Source organism: Cucurbita pepo, chromosome 5 (genome assembly GCF_057944985.1).
Source record: "Cucurbita pepo subsp. pepo isolate OVF chromosome 5, ASM5794498v1, whole genome shotgun sequence".
NCBI lineage: Eukaryota > Viridiplantae > Streptophyta > Magnoliopsida > Cucurbitales > Cucurbitaceae > Cucurbita > Cucurbita pepo.
The window spans coordinates 4,634,397-4,652,860 of NC_141802.1; the positions used below are offsets into that span (position 1 = coordinate 4,634,397).

The following is an 18,464-nucleotide window of genomic DNA, read 5'->3' on the forward strand; positions in this document are numbered from 1 at the left end:
AGAACCGACCCTACAAGCCTTTATTTTTGGTGAATGTAAATATATTATAATTTACAATTATGAACATGCGCGCGTGACGGTTCTTCCAATCCAACTAAGATTTTATTCAAATTCTTAATCCCAATCAATCCAATCAACCCCACCCCACCCAAAACCTCCTATAAAACCATATAATATATTTATATATATACCCCTATTTCGTTCTAACTTAATATACAATATAATATAAAATTGTATATGGTTTAATATTGAATATGCATCCAAAAATGATTTAAAATTAATTAAACTAATCTTAAATCATTGCCAGATATTTCTCTTCGATGGGTTCAACGTCCACATCTGGCCATCTTATGATGTCACGTGACTCGCCTCTCTCCAAACGTGGACCGCATGTGCTAGTGCGTCACACGTCAGCAGTCAGCACCCAAATTTTAAAATAAAACCTAAAAATATATTTACAAAAAAAATATATATATATAATAATAATTGTTCTGTTTGATGTGTGTGGCTTCTTCGTTGTCAAAAATATTCCCATTAAACACCAAAAAAGATCCAGTGCGGGAATTTTATTTATTTTTGGTCTATCTGATTGCGATGGGGACTGATGGGGGAGATCACAGCCGTTGATTCTCTACGAAATATGCGAGATTAGATTTTTCATGGGGCCCACCAAATCCGCTGGTGAATTTTTCTTAAGTGACGTGAAAAAAAAAAACAATTAAAATATTTCTAGCTATGATCAATGGACGTAATATTATTTATTAAAGTGTGATTCTTAATTTAGAACTAAAACACTTTTGGATTTTAATGATAATATTGTTAAAACTAAAAGTTATAGGTCCATTAAGTGCTGGTTCGTTGACATTTACATAACAAACAACAATTAATTAGGTTTTTAATTAAGAAATGACTCATTTGTACTCGTTTGAGATGAGATTCGCTCTAATTTATAGCAAGTTGTGGCATCACTAGTGTTAACTAGTTCAAATAAGGCTAGGTTTCTTAATTAAGATAGATGACTAAAAGTCATATCTAGGCAAGTTAGCCGTGACTCGACTAAGATGGGACTAGAAAGCTACGTGATCTAAGTGAGTCTATATAACTAAGATTCTAACCTAAAAGAGACTACCTACTAGTTACCTAGACTAAGCTAAGATATCAGACTCGCGTACATATTAGTCCGTCCAGTCAAAACACGTAGCAACAAATAAGAGGTGAGTAAGCTTCAAAAGAAACCCAACAAAAGTTGCATCAAAATAATTGAACAAAACAAACCAAATAGGATTGGCCTTTTGTTTGGAAGCTTACAACAAACAAATGTCGGAGGTGTGGAGCCGACGTACGGCGGCATTATCGTCCGGTGAGTGGCGGCAGACGTGCAGATACGACCAACATAGGAGCCCATTCCTTTGAATTATTACTACCCAATTGCAGCCCTAAGCATGAAATTGTCTCTTCTTCTATTATTGCTTTCTCCATGCCCGGCGGTGGTCCCGTCGCCATCCAACCACCGCCCCCACTACCATTGCCTCCGACACCCTCTCCCACAGTCTAATTTATTTTTAGTTTTTATATTTTTAAATTATTGGTATACTTTTTTTTTTTTTTTTCATTCATTTTTCTAAATATAATTATAACTTTATATTATACGACTTTCTTTGTTTACGAGAGCTTCATTTCATTGTAATTAAAATGGACATGGCATCATGTGCTAATTACAACGTGTGAAATGAAAAGACATATCGTGGCCTATGACAATGACTCGTTCAAAATCAAAGTTATACCACCCTTCTTAAAAGATTGATTACGGTATTTATAAAATGCGCACATCTTTGTGGAAAGAGATCTCGTAGACTCTATGCAAGCTAATCAAATTTGTTTTCGATTGCTCGACTAATGTTGATTGGCGTTTGTTGAACATGATTTTTTATGACAACGATGACAAGAAGAAGATAGACAAAAAAAAAAATATATATATATATATATATATATTTTGTATGATGTGATGAATTAAACAAATAATCTAAATAAAATTTGAAATTCGACCTACCATATATTTTTTAAAATATAAGAAATGATTTGAGATTGTAAATATAACGTAGAATATTTTTTTTATCCTAAATGTCAACTAAAAATTCTCCATAAATATTATCTTTTAGAATATATAAGTATAGTCAACTGGAAGCTTCCATCAGGCCCATGGGCCGAAAACGGGTGAGGTGAGCCCAACGTATAACCAAGGATTTAAAAGAATAGCCAGATGTAGCTTAAATAATATTAGATTTGTTATCAGTATAAAAATAGTGACATGAGTATTTATTATAAACGACAACATATCAACATTTAATAAAGTGGTATGTGAATTTTCATTTTAATTTAAAATTATATTTGATTGGTGAATTTGTGAGATACTACCTTAGTTGGAAGGAGAACGACGTAAAAATCTCTTTAAAACTGTGAAATTCATTGCGATACGTAGTGGGCCAAAGCAGATAATATCTACTAGTTGTGGGCTCGGATGGGACGGTTACAGAATTAATTTTTATAATAATATTATTATTGCTTGTACTAAAGATGAATATCTACTAGTTGTGGGCTCGGATGGGACGGTTATAGAATTAATTTTTATAATAATATTATTATTGCTTGTACTAAAGATGAAGCAACCCATGACTCAACTCTCTCTTCTAACATAAATATATGAAAAGCATGTCATCCCAACAACTAGCTGTTGAAGATAAGGATGTAATAGAAACTTATAATCTATTTTGTTTTATATTATTCATTACACCTACCTACCAAATTTATCCTCCTCTATGTATCTTTTATTAAGGTTTTAGTGTGACTCAAAGTAATCGACTAACTAATTCAGTGGACAAAATGGTCTTTGTGCTTGGCGTCGGGAAGAGGTGTTTTACACCAAAGATCCTCAAACCTAAAACTAGACCAAATCTAGAAAGCAAAGAGAGAAGGAGAGGCTTGACAAAGTAATCAGGAGATCATTTGTTCGAATTTGATGGTTCGATATGTTGATGAGCTTGAAGCAGGTTGAATAAAAATCGATTCTTGGAAATCATCGCTTCTCTTATGTTTTTTGGGAATGAGATTCTTTTTTATATATATTAACTTTCAAATCATTAGCAACTTAATCAACAAAAAGAATATAATAAGTCTAAAAAAAAAGAAAAAAAGAAAAACAGAATGATGCAAATAATTCAAACATGAAAATAGCATCCACCGCCCTATAATAATTTTCAATTTTGCAATATAGCCGACATGAACCAACTAGTAATTTATATTGGAATTATTTTATTAAAATTCAATTTAAAATACCATCAAAATTATTATTCTTTTTTTTTTTAATAATTATGTTAATTTATTAATTTGACAAGTAAACATCATTGAAGACTTGAAAAATAAAATAAAAAATAAGAAATAAAAGACTTTGATTTTGAAAGTCTCCGCATGGAATAAATGCATCACGCGTGATTTTAAAATTGAAATTGAAATTTATTATATTTTCCACCGTGGAATTTAATTTCTAAAATTTTAAACCATTTAATTTTAAAAAAAGGACTAAATTAGTGACTTATAATTTCAATATGCAGAAATACACATTTAAATATATTTAATGTTTGAATAAACATCACATGAAATATGTTATTGGGATCCACTGTCTTTTACGATAATCACATGAATTAAATGAAAGGTTAAAATATCATTTAATTATATAATTAAACCAAACATAATTTAATCATTTATTTATTTTTGTGGGTCAACTATGAATTATAAGGCATTCCAATCCAACGTAGAGAACCCACCAAATGAGTTTGACCACCTTTTTTCCCTCAATTTTATGCACCTTTTTAATTTTTTTTTAAAATTTAAATATTTATATTATATATTATTATCATTACTATTATTGCTTTATGAATACTTTGCTATTTATAATGTTGTGTGTTTGGCTCAATGAAGATCACGAGATTTGAATTTTGTTTGTTATTTACCAAAAAAAAATGTTTATTAAATTAATATTCCAAAAGGAGAAAAGAAAATTAAATTATTAAATTAATTTCATCAAATATCAAATAATAGAAGAGATGCCTTTCCTAAATATAATAATTAAAAAATTACGAAGAAAAAAACATTTAGATCGCTTTTAGATCTCGTAAACATTTACATCAAATATCAAATAATATATAATTTAATTTAATTAATAAATTAATTTAGATCTCGTATATATTTTCCAGGAAAAGGTTTGGACTAAAGTTTCGACCACTAATTTGATTCTAAATGTTGATTTTAATTTAAGATTATAGTTACGATTTGACTAATGTTTTAATGGATGACCTTAAGAATAATTTGAATAGGTATGAATTTGTACCGTATTTGTGTTACGTAGAAAAGCATTCATTTAGTTTCATGATTGTGAGACAGTAAGATGGGTGGAGCTCGACTCTACTAACAGAGTGTCAATTCCTACTAGTTGAGGTAATTTTTTTTTTTTTTTTTTGTAAAAACTCAAATCCACCGTTAGTAGATACCGTCTATTTTGGCCTGTTATGTATTGTTGTCAATCATACGGTTTTAAAATACGTCTGGTAGGGAGAAATTTCCACACCTTTAACTATAAGTTTATAATGGGTAGTCCATAAAAAAAAACAAAAAACATTTGAAGACACTCGAAGTTTAATAAAAAGAATATAAAACCCACTTTTAAAATTTTGAAAATTCTAAAATCAAAATGGAAAACGTGTATAAAGACGTATTGGATAATGAAGAACCTAGTACTTTGTTCGATAAGATAAAGATATTTGTGACATTTTTCAATATTTTTGTTAAAAGATAAAGTTGAATTTCCATTCAAAATGGGGTGTTCGAGAAGGAAAGATATTAAGATAGCAACATCAAAACTCATAAGTGGTTGAACCATTAAATTGTGAGGCACCGTTTTATCAACCATAAAATAAATACATCTACTTTACACATACATATTTTCTTCCCCTCAAAAAAAAAAAAAAAAAAAAAAAATCTTTTTTTATCACAATGGGTCGGTGTCCAAAGATACAAATTGACACTACTTTATTCTCGGTGTGATAATACCAAAATAAAAAAGTCGGTGTAAAATAAAGCAATATATATAATGTTTATAAGTTTTATTTTAAAAAGATGGAGAAAAAAAATTATATTTTTTAGTTTTTGAATTTTAATGTATGTTTTCAAAGTAAGGTATGGAGCAGAGACCTCACCTCGTCCTCATGGTCTCATTTAAAGCCATTTTTACCTCAACAAATACTATTGGATGATATTAACATTATAACAAACGATAATCAACCGCACGTAGCACAACCAAGTCATTCTATAATCTTTTACAAATGCAACAATCCTAACAACTTTATGAGGCCAATATTAAACTATACCATCTTAATGTAAAAACTGTACCAGATCCAACCGTTGATTACTAATCTTACAATACTTGGTGGGAGAAAATTGATGGGAAAGGAAGAAGGATAACAAGTGAGGAAGTAAAGTAAAATTGGTGGATGTCTAATTTTGACCAAAGAAGAACAGAAAAGGAAGAAAGAGGGGGACTTGAAATTCCGTGTACTAAGATTCTCCACAAACCAGCTTCAGCCTTCAGCCTTCAGCCTTCAGCCTTCAGCCTTCAGCATCCCCACTCCAATTATTATCACAGGCGGTCGCACCGAGGCGCTTTGCTTTTTTTACTCCTTACCCTTTTGCTTTTCTATATTTTCCTCCTCTTCCCTCTTTTCCCTCCTCTTCCAGTTAACATCATCGCACTGTATTCTTTGCCTCCGCATCTGGTAACTCCTCCGGAGAGAAGAGTCCAAAAAGAGGAAGAGCCCCAGTTGGGTTTGACCCGCGTTCTGGGGTCACCCAGGTTTGTGATTTTTCTCTTTTTCTTCTCGATCATTCAACACCCATTTCAGTTTTCTTGTCTAATTCCTCTTATCTTCTCTAATTTCGCTGATTTTGGGGTTACTGGTTTCTTCTAGGTACTGATTTCTTTAGGGTTCTGTTTTGTCGGAGAGTTGTGATAGCGTTTACTGTTGTTGTGATTCGGGTCTTTTGGGGTTGGTCAATTTTGTGGACTGATTGGATGTTCCTGTTTTGATTTTCTATTGATGGGTTTGTGGCCATGGATCTAATGGTTTTCTTTTTGTTGTTTTTTGAATTCTTGAAAACGATGAACAGAGTTGGAGTCTATGTAGAATCTAATTGGGATTGTTGAGGGTGTGCGACGGTTCAAACGATTGGTGTTTATCTATTGAGTTTTAGTCAGGATGCCATGAATTTGAAGCGAAGGGGTGGGGTAAAGGGAGTGAAGAACCGATGGATTTGATTTACTGTGAGGAGGAGATTGAAAGATTCTATGATACTCGTGAGGAGATCTCCTCTGTTTCTGATTGGGGATCTGATTGCTCTGAGAACTGTAGCACAAGTTTTGGGGATGATACAGATGTTCCTGAAAATTTCGGATATGGCGGATGGATAAGAAACTTGGAAAGTGTTTATGAACGCAGAAACAAATTCTTCCAGTGGATGAGTTTGGATTTGGATTTGGATAATTCTGACAACAAAGATGAAGAGGAAGGGGTTTCATTTGGGAGGGGTTATCATGATCGAATACTGGAAGATTGTGGAACGGTGTTGCGACTTTCGGGTTCTGAAGGGGAGTTATCTTCAAGTTTTACCATGTCTTCCATGTCGGAAGGAGCTCCAGAATCATCAGGAAATGTTTCTGTGGAGGAAAGTTATGGCTATACTATCAGGAATTTGGACAATGGGACTGAGTTTATTGTGGATTGTTTCAGTCAAGATGGAATGTTGAACATGTTACGCGAAGTCGGTTCGAACCGATCGTTCAGTTTTGATGAATTCGAGAGAAATATTGGGCAGACTCCCTTGGTTCAGGAACTCTTCCGCAAAAATGTGGAAAAGGCTAGGCCTATAGTCAATGTCAGGAAAGAGGTAAAGAAGGGTTGGTTGAGAAAATTGGGTGCGGTGGCTTGTATAGTTGACAACAGGGAGGGTGCAGTGAAGCACGACAATCTCAATTCATCATCTAAGGCTGGGATGCAACAAGTTCGTGTTCATCCATATAAAAAGCAAGCCAAGGACTTATCATCCCTTTTTGTGGGACAAGAATTTGAAGCACATAAAGGGCCAATTTCTACAATGAAGTTCAGTTTTGATGGAAGATACTTAGCTACTGCAGGCGAAGATCGTGTCGTGCGTGTATGGCAGGTCATTGAAGATGTGAAAATTGATAATTTCAACCTTCACAATGTTGATCCTTCCTCTATGTACTTCACAACGAATCATTTGTCCAAGCTAAACCCCTTGGATGTGAAAGAGACTGTAGGCAAGACGAAGTTGAAGAGATCATCAAGTACAGCCTGTGTAATTTTTCCACCAAATCTATTTAGGATATTGGAGAAACCGTTGCACGAGTTCTCGGGACACAGCGGTGAGGTCTTGGATCTATCTTGGTCGAAGAAAGGGGTCAGTACAATAAACCACCATTTTATGCGTCTTTATTTGAATTCATTTCTTCAGTATCTATGTTTATGATTGCCATGAATCATGATGTCTCTAATCATACCAGTAATTTGTATATTGATGCTGAAGTTTTGCGATGATCACTTACTATTGTTATTTCTTTTAATGTTCTACGCAGCTTCTGCTGTCGTCTTCTGTCGATAAAACCGTACGTCTTTGGCAGCTGGGATGCGACACGTGCATAAGAGTTTACTGTCATAATAACTACGGTATACTTCTTCAGACATACATATATTAGTGTTTGTTGTATGCTTGATTTCACATTAATATTGATGGATGGGATCTTTTTCTGTTCTCATTATCTATGTTTTGATTTATTTGCCATTTTTTGCAGTAACCTGTGTAAGTTTCAACCCTCTAGATGAAAATCATTTCATAAGTGGCTCGATAGATGGTAAAGTTCGGATCTGGGAAGTTCTTGCTTGTCAAGTCGTTGATTATATCGATACTCGGGAGATAGTGAGTGCTGTCTGTTACAGACCGGATGGAAAGGTTCGATATAGTTTTGTGATCTTTGTATTCTTTTGTCTGCCTGCCTCTCCCCTTCCAATCCCCATCGCCATCCCCGATTTCTGTAGTATTCCTTACCTGCTTACTTGACCTGTGTGTAGGGAGGAATTGTCGGGTCCATGACTGGAAACTGTCGTTTCTATAATATTATAGGTACGCACGTGCGACATTACGTTAATTCAATTCTTTTTCTTTTCTTTATGTTGTGTTTTTTTCCTTCCGTTAAATGTAATCTATTTGATAAGCATATGATTGATTTTCTGTTGTAGTACTGCTGTAGTAAACAAAGCAATTAGATAAAAAAAAATTTGCGGTTCACAAGAAATTCATTACGTTTTTTATGGGTTCAGATAATCGGTTGGAGCTCGATACTCAAATATGCTTAAATGGCAAAAAGAAGTCACCTGGGAAGAGAATAATTGGCTTTGAGGTTTTTTTCGACATCCCAAAGTCCTCCAAACATGTTGATTTGACTCGTGTTTGTTTTAACACTTTGTTTTTACAGTTTTCTCCTAGCGACCCGAGTAAACTAATGGTCTGCTCTGTTGATTCGCCGGTTCATATAATTTCTGGGGGTGATATCATTTGCAAGTTCAAGGGTATGCCAATGCTTCCTCTTTCAGGTTAATGCCAAAGAAGTAAGATACAGAATTGTTAACCCTCTTTTCTGTTTCTCTTCTTAGGTCCTCGAAATGGTGGAAACAAGATGTCTGCTTCTTTTACCTCTGATGGAAAGCATATTGTTTCAGCCAGTGAAGAAAACATCTATGTTTGGAACTACAATTGTAAGGACAAAGCGTCTCGGAAAAAGAAAGTTTGGTCATCTGAAAGTTTCTTTTCTCATAATGCGTCAATAGCTATACCTTGGTCTGGTGTGAAAATCACACCCGAACCCCCTGTGTCCCCAACACGAGTTTGCGTTACAGCCGAAAGTATCCCTGAAATGGAGCCTAAGTATCCAAATGACGATGGTGATAGCGAACACAAGGTTCCATCATCGTCGCCGGATTGCTTCTCTCTAAGTCGCAATCTTTTCCCCGAGTTGCTCAAAGGAACTGCAACTTGGCCAGCGGAGAAACTCCATGATTCCAGCTCAATGACACCTTCAACTTCCATGTGCAAGACTGAGTTCAAGTTTTTGAAGAATGCTTGCCAAAGCATGCTTAGCTCTCCACACATGTGGGGTCTTGTGATCGTTACCGCTGGATGGGATGGACGAATCCGAACATTTCTCAACTATGGTTTACCCGTTCGGTTATGAATCACTCGGTATCTTCGCTTGCATTTGCTAGGTTTGTGAGTATCCTTAGAACAGCATATTAAGTCTACAGCAACCTGCCAAGTTAAGGGGGTTCATGAATTATGAACCGCCCTCGATGTAATGTTCGAATCACACTGACCCGTGTTGTTTCTATGATTTAGTCAACATCCTTTGCAAGTCGTCGAGATGTCGGAATCCATCTGGAAGGGATGTCGTTATAATACAGGTTTAATTATGATATACATGATTCTTTTATTTTTGAGACTGGGAGCCTGCTTTCAGGAAATAGAAAGAAGAAAACAAAAAACAAAAAGAAAGAAAAAAGTAGAGGAAATGGGTATGTGTAATAATTATTACATTACATTATGTGTATAATAGAGGCATCTATCTGGTGGGTCTTTGCTTGTGCTGCCCCCCTAGATATGGATAACTGTGTTCTTGTGTTTCCATTCAATGAAGGAAATGTCCTTTCATGTTTGAGCTGAATCTTTTATCTTGATCTGTTGTGGCATTGAATTCCTTTCATTATGACATTGGTCTGCTTCTTTTTCAACTGCCATGTACATTCAATTCCATAAACTTGTATAAAAGGAACAAAACGAAGGAAAGAAAGAATCGACAAGCTTTTTAAGTTCCTAACACTTAGAATCCATGGATTGAATCTATCTAAATCCATGAAAAGATCTCTTCTATCCGTATAGATAGGGAAAATCCAAAGAGCTTGACTTTAAGATAGTTTGGACAAGCAACTCCTCTTTTCGAAGAACAGTGCCACTCCCTTGATCCTACTTATTCAAGCCTTTAGGTGAGCTTGCGTAATCGTAATAAGTAAGCACAATTCAACTCTTTTCCGAGTAGCTGGATCGCCCTAACGAGGTTGCTCTGACCTTTCAAATCAAAGTGGTGGATCGCCCTAACGAAGTTGCTCTGACCTTTCAAATCAAAGTGGGAGAGGTTCATTAACCAGTGGAAGAAAGTGGGGATCTTTTTGGTGGGTGTGAGGTTTCTATAAAGGGTCGTGGAATTGTTCTGAAAATGGTGAGATGATGGATGAGGTTTAAGATGATTCTTCATTGATTACTTCGTAATTTGATTGTATTTCATCTCTCTTTCTCTCTCTCCTGTAAATTTCATTTTAAAAGTGACTGAACTTTTTATTATATGTACCATTGCAGATTCTGCTTCCATTGATGACATGTGTATAGTTCATAAAGTTCTTTTAAGAAAAAAAATGAAATTGTATTATAAATGAAATGGTTAATCATTTACTGAAATTGTTGTTAAAATGAGCATGAAAAGTAAGATTTTAACTTTTGGAGTTGAATCAACAAGTTCTTGATTTTATATTGTCTAAACATATTCGAAACTTAGTCGAAACTTAGAAGTAAAAATTAATTAGACATAAAATTGAACATTTAAAAACCTATTAAATATATAAATGAAAGATCAAGAATGAACTTGACATGATGAAATTGACAATGTTTTACTCTTTAAGATTCGAATATCAATATATTAAAGAATCATAAACATTAATGCCAAAAACAAGATTTGACTCTCCAAATCAACGTTCCAATAACAAGTGAATGTCTACATCTATAGGCTTCTATACACATTTTCCAGTAGTTAAACAACTCGTGTATGGATGCCATGCCAGACATGAAGACAATTCAAAAAGGCCATAAATCACCCCAAACTGACCTTCGAGCTTGATGATGTAAAGTAGGATTCTTACTCTGTGTGACAATAACTCGCTCAAACGAGCCCTCTGAGGCATCCCGCGTCGTCGATCGACAAATATCCATCGATACATGCCTGCCCCTTCGAATTGGTGAAAATACAATCCTGCCCCAACCACCACCGAGATCAGCAAGTGCCGATTCTCCTTGTTCTTCCTCTCCCTCTTCTTCTCCATCATCAAGAATTTCAGTTTCAATGACATCAGAATCATATGTAACTGGATCCACTTCTTGGTATGGAACAATATCTTGTGTGTTCAACTTTATTAGGTCCTCTGCCATGGTCACAAGTAAGAGGGGATAAAGATTAATAGAACAACTTTAGTGAAACTGTAGCGAATGCTAATAGAGGTCTGTTTGAAGATTTTAGTTGTCATTTCTAATAACTGTCTGGTTTAAAGAGATATGAAGGATATATTAAATTATATTTATTTAATTCTCACCATAGTCAATCTCTAGGTCTTCTGGATTTCTTTTGGCATGTTGTTCCTTTAGCGTCTCAAACTTCATGCCGTCTAGAGGCCATGGTGCCCTGAAAAATCAAAGTGAGGTTTAGAAAAGCGAAGCAAAAACGTGTTTGAGAATTGAGAGTCCACATACAAATATCAAGATGAGGACACCAGGTTGAAGAAATTATAAATGTAACACAAACTGCTAACAATCAGTATAATATCATTTGAATAATCCTATTGTTTTTAAGAGAACGGAACCTAAAAACGTCCGAGATTTTGAGAACAAAATTAAAATGAACTCACCGTGGACGTTGTCCACGCCTGAATACAACATAAGAAAACTTCTCGTCCTCAAAACCTCTCAAGGATTCACCCTTGGCGCGCTACATGTAAAAAGAGTAAAAGATAGTAAGCAATGGATCCATATATTATACTATATACTAGGGAAGCTAACAGATTCATCATAAGAACATTCAAAATCTAGAATGAAAAGATGAGAAAATCCCCGAAACCACTTGTGCTTTTGTTTTAATAGGGACCACAATTGTATATCCAAGGCATAACAAAGAAAATAATAAATTTTACAATATGCTCTTTTTCAACTTTCTCAAAAAAATTTAGGCCAGGCACTTCAAGTTATGATGTGGTCACATTCAACAATAAGAGATGAGTACAGGATCGAAAAGCAAGAATTAATATTGTCAGTCACAAAGAAAATAGAGAAATTGAACACATTAACATTGCAACTCCTCTTGTTCAAAAAATGATCAAATGTCAAACTTAGGCATGTATACAAACTAGCAATAAAAAGAAACTATAAAAAGGAAAACTAAATAATTGGTAACCGCAGTATAATAGTCCGGATATAAGGTATCGGCCTTCTTAAGCTAACATGCATCTCACGATATGAGTGTTAAGGGGATAGGAAACTGAATGCTAAGAAAAGGAACCTTGTAAGCTCTTTGCGTTGATGTCCTCTCCAATCGCTGAACAAAATGGCAATACTTTCCCGTATTCACTAATGGACATATTCCATCATGAGGACACTGATTAAAAAGATAGATAAGAATCACAGATATTAGGCTGATTATGATCAGGAAAAAGATTTCTACATTAATCAAAAGGCTAAAGTTATCGAGTATATCAAAGTTATAAAAATAAAAGAAGAGAGAAAGAACCTGTTATACTCACAGGAGCAACTACATATGCACCGCACTTTTGAGTAATCAAGTCCTTAGAAGCTATATTTTTGTTGTTTTCATGTTTACGCCATTTCTATATATCAGCAGAAAACACAATCGTCAAGAAGAAAATATGCTGCACTGTCAAATAGATGCAACAAAAATATCAACTTACTCTTTTTTCCATCCACAATATGTGAGATCGCATTTGAGATATGATATTTGATCCATGTGGTGTTCCAGGTTCAACTAACACCTACATCACATTCATATTTCTTAAATTGCATGAAGAAAAAATTACACTTTCGAAAGCACAAAGGCCAAAAATAACAAGGGAGAAAAAGGCTTGCAAGAAATAAAGTTTGGAAAAAGAAGTTCATGCCCATTTTTCAGGGTTGTGTTATGGTACGGCAAGAAAATGTTCACCAGAATTTATTTTTCTTATTTCTAGGTTAATTACGTATTCATTATAAGAGGACCACAACAAGTATCAGAAAAAAGTTGTTACACAAAATCCCAGAGCTAAATTTTTACCAGAGCATCTTTCGTAAGATTCCAAAGCTGGCGTACTATGGTTACCCTGTCCTTCAGTGACGGTATTTCTCCGAGTACATAAGACTTCATCCAACAGCATATAAGATGAAACATCAATTAGTACTCTGATCTAATAGCTAAATTACCACAATTTTTTCATACCTGCAATGGTTTCAAAGTTATATACAAAATAAATGGGAAAAGAAGAAACGACAGAAGCCAGGAGCGACGAGTTCTTGCAACAAAAAAAAAAAGTTCCAAAATATGCTAGTGAAGAATTTCAAAAGTGTTACTTACTGCAATGACAAGGTCATGTTCTCTCTCTGACTTACTAATATCTTTGTTAAGCGCCTGAATGCTGTCATAACCATGAATAAGCGGCAAGTCCTTTAGGCCTAAAACAAATGAAAAGGTGTAAATTTTGTTGTTTCAATAAGTACTGAAAACAAGTCTACCACAATAAGGAATGTACATGCATTATTTCATTCGTCATGGCCAACTAATACTTCAAAATTGCAGGTTCAAATACAGAAGTTAATCTAGTTTTCAGATATAGTTTTAATAACCCTACCCTGAATAAGTTTTCTGGTTGTAATTTGTCTAATAGCAATAAAAATTGGTTCTTTATTTATTTTTATGGAAGGAACGAATAAAACAAAACTTTGTTATTCACAATTATCAGTTCAAAATTACAACTTGCAGCAATGAAATGTAAATTCCTCAATACCTTGTATCAAACTCCGTCCAGCACGTTGCATTGATTGTGATGGTTCTACTATATTAACTTTCTCTACAGAGTGTGGCCAGACTTCTCGCAGAGCCCTAGAAATTTGAATCAAATCACAATGTAATTAGCTAATATAGGTTTATGACAGTCCATGCATTCTATTTAAGATAAATGAATTACGATACTTGTTACCAGAAAGCTGAACCAGTGCCAGCACCAAAATCCAATACACTAGATGGAGAGAAATCAGGCAGTCTTCTACGAACCTAAGTGCATACATGTAAAAGAAAAATGATTAGAAAATCATTCCCAGTTATAGAAACCGAACCTGATAGAAGTAAACCCTGAATCAATTTGAAAAGGTCTGTTAAAAAAAGTAAGCTTCCCGACATTATCACACATGTTTCACTGATAAAATGATTATGTTCTAAATTGCTAAATCCGTTAATGTATTGCCTAATTACAACGTGCAAGTTAATTCTTTCGCCTGAGCATTTCACCATATACTATCCATTGAGATGTCTTGTTTCTTGCAGTTCCAGTTCATTTCTCGATTTTCTGAAGATGACAGAGAGCTAATTCAATCGGTTATTAATATACAGATACCTATTTTACCTCGTTAAGAACTCTATAGCACGCAGAGTAAACAGCAGGCATTCGGGAGGCGACATAAGCAATCGTCTCATCATCTCTGTACTGAAACCCAATATCACCATAGCAGCTCTTAATCTTCCAACGCTTGGACTGCTCTACCGATTTCAAGGGATCTTCAACAAGCTCCTTCGAAGTGGTTGCTGCCAGGTGCAGATTAACATCCTTGATGCCACTGAAAGATTCAGACAACCTCAGCACCTTCCTCTTCAGGTGCGGCACTTCTTGCTCTGAAATGTGCAGAAACGCCATAGAATCAGACACACAGAGTAATACAAAGAAAGAAACATACTCACACGGAGCTCCAAAGAAGAAACGAATAGAGGAAGTGTAACCTCGAAGGTACTTCTTGATGGCACGGCGAAGGCGGACTGGGACAATGAGGCAACGCTGTGATTGTTTGGCGGCAGAGCGGAGGATCTCCGGCGTGATGACTTTTTGGGATGTTTCTTGCAGTAGAGACGCCATTGTCGAGCCCAATTGAGAGACTACACAGACGGTCTGGGCAACCACGAAGATTTCCCAAATTTGTGGGTTTTAGTTTTAGGGCTTTAGAGTCGATCAACAACGGTTTTTTTTTTTTTTTCTTTTTTTTTTTCTTTTTTTTTTTTTCTTTTTTCTTCTTTTTCTGAATAAACCGGTCAAAAAAATATTTAACAAAAAATAATTAATTTGTTAAATTTTATCTCTTAAATTTTCAAATTTATGTTTAGAACTAAAAAAATAAAATAAAAATAAATAAATAAAAACAAAATTATTACTTTTTAATTTTAAAATATATTATTATTTGATCTCCACAGCCTTTTCTCTTTCTTCTTTAATATCAAATCTTTAATAAAAATCTTCCAAATATAGATGTGAAATATTTTAATATACCATAGACTATTCTATTTTCAGTGTTAAAATTCTTATATTTATATTTAAAAAATCTTATATTTATATTTAAAAATTCTTATATTCTTAATTTTTAATATCAAATTTTTAATGGATATTTTTTTTTTTAATTTTTAATAAAAATTGAAGGATATTAATTTTTGAAATTTTAAAGATATATATAATTTTTTTGAAAATTGAAAGATTCTTTTCAAATAAAATACGAATTTAAGTGATATTTTTGTAAAATATTTGATATTTACATTTGAATTAAATGCTATTAATAGAAATTAAAAAATTTATTCCTATTATTTGATTTTCATTCCCTTATAAATCTCTTCTTTTTTTTTTTTAAGAGAAAGAACAAGAAGAAAGATTCGTCAAAGGAAACGCGTATTTTAGAGGACAACCACGCATGTTGACAAAACGTTGAGTATAAACGACGCCGAATTGCACTTGCATCGCATTGGCTCCCTCGTCGCCATTTGCTTCAAATCGCCGTCACTTTCACCAAGATCTTCATCAACCATCTACGCAGTGCAAAGAACACAGCACCACCACCAACAAACCGACCCCTCATTGAGCGTTATGGGTGGAGCTCAGGCCCTCAAGAGGATCCCTCGCATCAAGTTCCCCAAGCGACATCCAAACCCCTCTGGTCCGCCTCCATCTACCCTTTTCTTCTCGCTACTTTTATGTACTTCGATCAATGATGATCTTCCTAAACCGAGAAAATCCTTTATACCCATATGAAAATCGTCGCGTGTTTTTTGTTTTTCTTTTCTAGCTGGTGTTTGTATTCGATCGTTTTCCTTCTGTTTTGTTCGTTGATTCTTGACTTGTTCTTTGACTTCACCTGTATTTATTGCTGTGGTTTGTGCCTTCGTTTGACTGCTTGGAGCTGGGTTTTTTCTGTTTAGCATGATCAGATCTTTGTTCTTATGGTTTGGATTTTATTTGCCTGTTTTAGCTTGTTGATGGAGAACCTGGTGCACTCATGTGGACTAAATGTGTTTGTTATTAATTGGTTTTCTACATTTGAGTAGCAATTTGTTAACCTAGATTTTGAAATGTAATGAAACAGATTAGCTAACCAAGCCTCAGGGTCAGAGTTTAGAATGAAACCTAATTCAAAGATATCTATATGGGAGGGGAATTTATTTTTGTGCCTTTTCTGCTTCTATTAAGTCCTGAGTATCTAAGCACTAATTTAAGAAACCCTTCTATATGCTTCTATGTCAATTTCATGTCTTTTCCATTTCAAAGTTGACTCAAAACCGACTTAACAAGCACTCCAAATATTGCTACTACCTCTTTGAAAAGAGAGAAAAAAAGAAGGGTTAGGCAATGTATTGAAGTTGTGTATTTGTAGCTTACTTGTTTTAATAGACATGGATGATCATTAACGAGTTGAATTACCGTATAATAGACATTGATGATCTTTAACTCACTTTCCCCTCTTTTGATGCTTGGACGGTCAGTGTCTTTGTTGTTATTTGAATGGTTGGGTTTTAATAGACGTGGATGATCATTAACGAGTTGAAATATCGTATAATATCGATCGTTGAATGCTGTCTTGGTGTTGTATTTTCTAAAGTTGTCTGTCAAGTCATTTTATGGAAGTACTAAATACTGAAGAATGTTTACAGGTTCTACTTCTCAGACTCCAACAAGCATTGGGGTGGATGATCAAGTCTTATTCTTATCTTTAAATGAAAAGGCATCCAAAACTATTGGAGGAAAAGCTTCCCTTCAGCCTAAAAGGACTCCAATGTCCAATGAGGAGATTGAAGCTATTTTGGTAACGTATTCCTATTTGGTTATTGCCTTGTTTTTTCTTCTAATGCAATGTGCTTCAAGCATTCAATTTGGACCTTTCTTGTTGCAAGAAATGAATCAAATCGACATGAGATACAAACCTTAAGCCTTAAAAGAAATCCCAGCTGTTTGGTCGGAAAGCATGAGTCGTTGGTTTGTGTTTTAGAAAGTCGTCTTCGGTTCATTATAGTTTGTTCGTCAATGGAATATGGAGTTGATACTTTTTCATTGAGTATTACTTAGATGTAGTGATGTTAACTTCTAGCATGTCGACCACTTTGGACTTCAAGATTTAATATTATACGAATTACCGGTGTAGGAAGGTTAGATGATTGGCTCGTGAGAATAGTTAAACACCCCGGATACTTTAAATTTAAAACATTCTAACATATGTAAGTACATTTAGCAACAAGCCTGTTCAAAATTTGAGTCCTAGAATGAATGAGGCTTCTTCTATGAATCATTTACTCCCTGTTTTGCTTTTTACTCACAAATTGTTCGACTTATTTGCAGCTGGGTGGATGCATCTGATGAGCTTTGAGAGTGAAATATAGTATGGTTGTGGACATTCTTTTCTTATATTTAAAGTTTTAGCTTCCAGCATTGAACTTTCTATCAGTATCATCATATCATAATATTGTGAAATTTCTATATGCAAAAGAAATACTTGATTTAAATCTTCTTTATTAAAAGGAAAGGAAATGCAGTTTGGACACGACACCCATTTTGCTTTATTTATTCCTGTGCTGTTTACCAAACAGGTGTTGGGATATTATTATCAGTACAAAGAAGGGCTTTTTCCTTTTTTAATAATGTGGAATGGAATTTGGAATAATACAATAAATTTCTTTTCGATCTAGAATAATATTAAATTCTTCAATTTTGTAATTTAATTGTATTGATAAGATTAAGAGTGAGTAATTATGTGATGATGCTATGAAATAGTGGAAAAGGAAACATTAATTTTATATTAATTATCATTATTATAATCCTTTTTTTTTTTTTTTTTAAATTTCATGTTAGATTGTTTTTATGAACCTTAATTATCATTAAAAAATTACATATTCTGAGCAAAATTATTTGCATAATCAATTTACTCGATGTAAATGATGATAGATGCTTATAAAATAACCAAAC

At 34.2% G+C, this 18,464-nt stretch overlaps 3 protein-coding genes across 3 annotated transcripts; 2 read left to right on the plus strand and 1 right to left on the minus strand.

Moving 5' to 3' along the window:
• The first annotated feature begins 5,614 nt into the window (after positions 1-5,614).
• Positions 5,615-9,841, plus strand: LOC111795961 (uncharacterized). The gene is made up of 8 exons (XM_023678614.2): positions 5,615-5,902; positions 6,217-7,527; positions 7,703-7,793; positions 7,919-8,076; positions 8,196-8,247; positions 8,445-8,524; positions 8,600-8,693; positions 8,778-9,841. Exons 2-8 carry the CDS (start codon positions 6,355-6,357, stop codon positions 9,353-9,355), a joined length of 2,226 nt encoding a protein of 741 aa, XP_023534382.2. The 5' UTR covers positions 5,615-5,902; positions 6,217-6,354; the 3' UTR covers positions 9,356-9,841.
• A 1,024-nt stretch (positions 9,842-10,865) lies between these two features.
• LOC111795979 (copper ion binding / methyltransferase) lies at positions 10,866-15,180 on the minus strand. Its single transcript, XM_023678645.2, has 12 exons — positions 14,972-15,180; positions 14,601-14,866; positions 14,178-14,251; positions 13,986-14,080; positions 13,556-13,653; positions 13,259-13,342; positions 12,900-12,980; positions 12,735-12,818; positions 12,494-12,589; positions 11,847-11,926; positions 11,535-11,623; positions 10,866-11,366 (listed from the first exon to the last, which is right to left on the minus strand). The coding sequence occupies exons 1-12, from the start codon at positions 15,102-15,104 to the stop codon at positions 11,023-11,025; spliced, it is 1,524 nt and encodes a 507-aa protein (XP_023534413.2). The 5' UTR covers positions 15,105-15,180; the 3' UTR covers positions 10,866-11,022.
• A 734-nt stretch (positions 15,181-15,914) lies between these two features.
• Positions 15,915-18,042, plus strand: LOC111796047 (uncharacterized). The gene is made up of 3 exons (XM_023678740.2): positions 15,915-16,167; positions 17,159-17,310; positions 17,841-18,042. The coding sequence occupies exons 1-3, from the start codon at positions 16,098-16,100 to the stop codon at positions 17,856-17,858; spliced, it is 240 nt and encodes a 79-aa protein (XP_023534508.1). The 5' UTR covers positions 15,915-16,097; the 3' UTR covers positions 17,859-18,042.
• Positions 18,043-18,464: the final 422 nt, after the last annotated feature.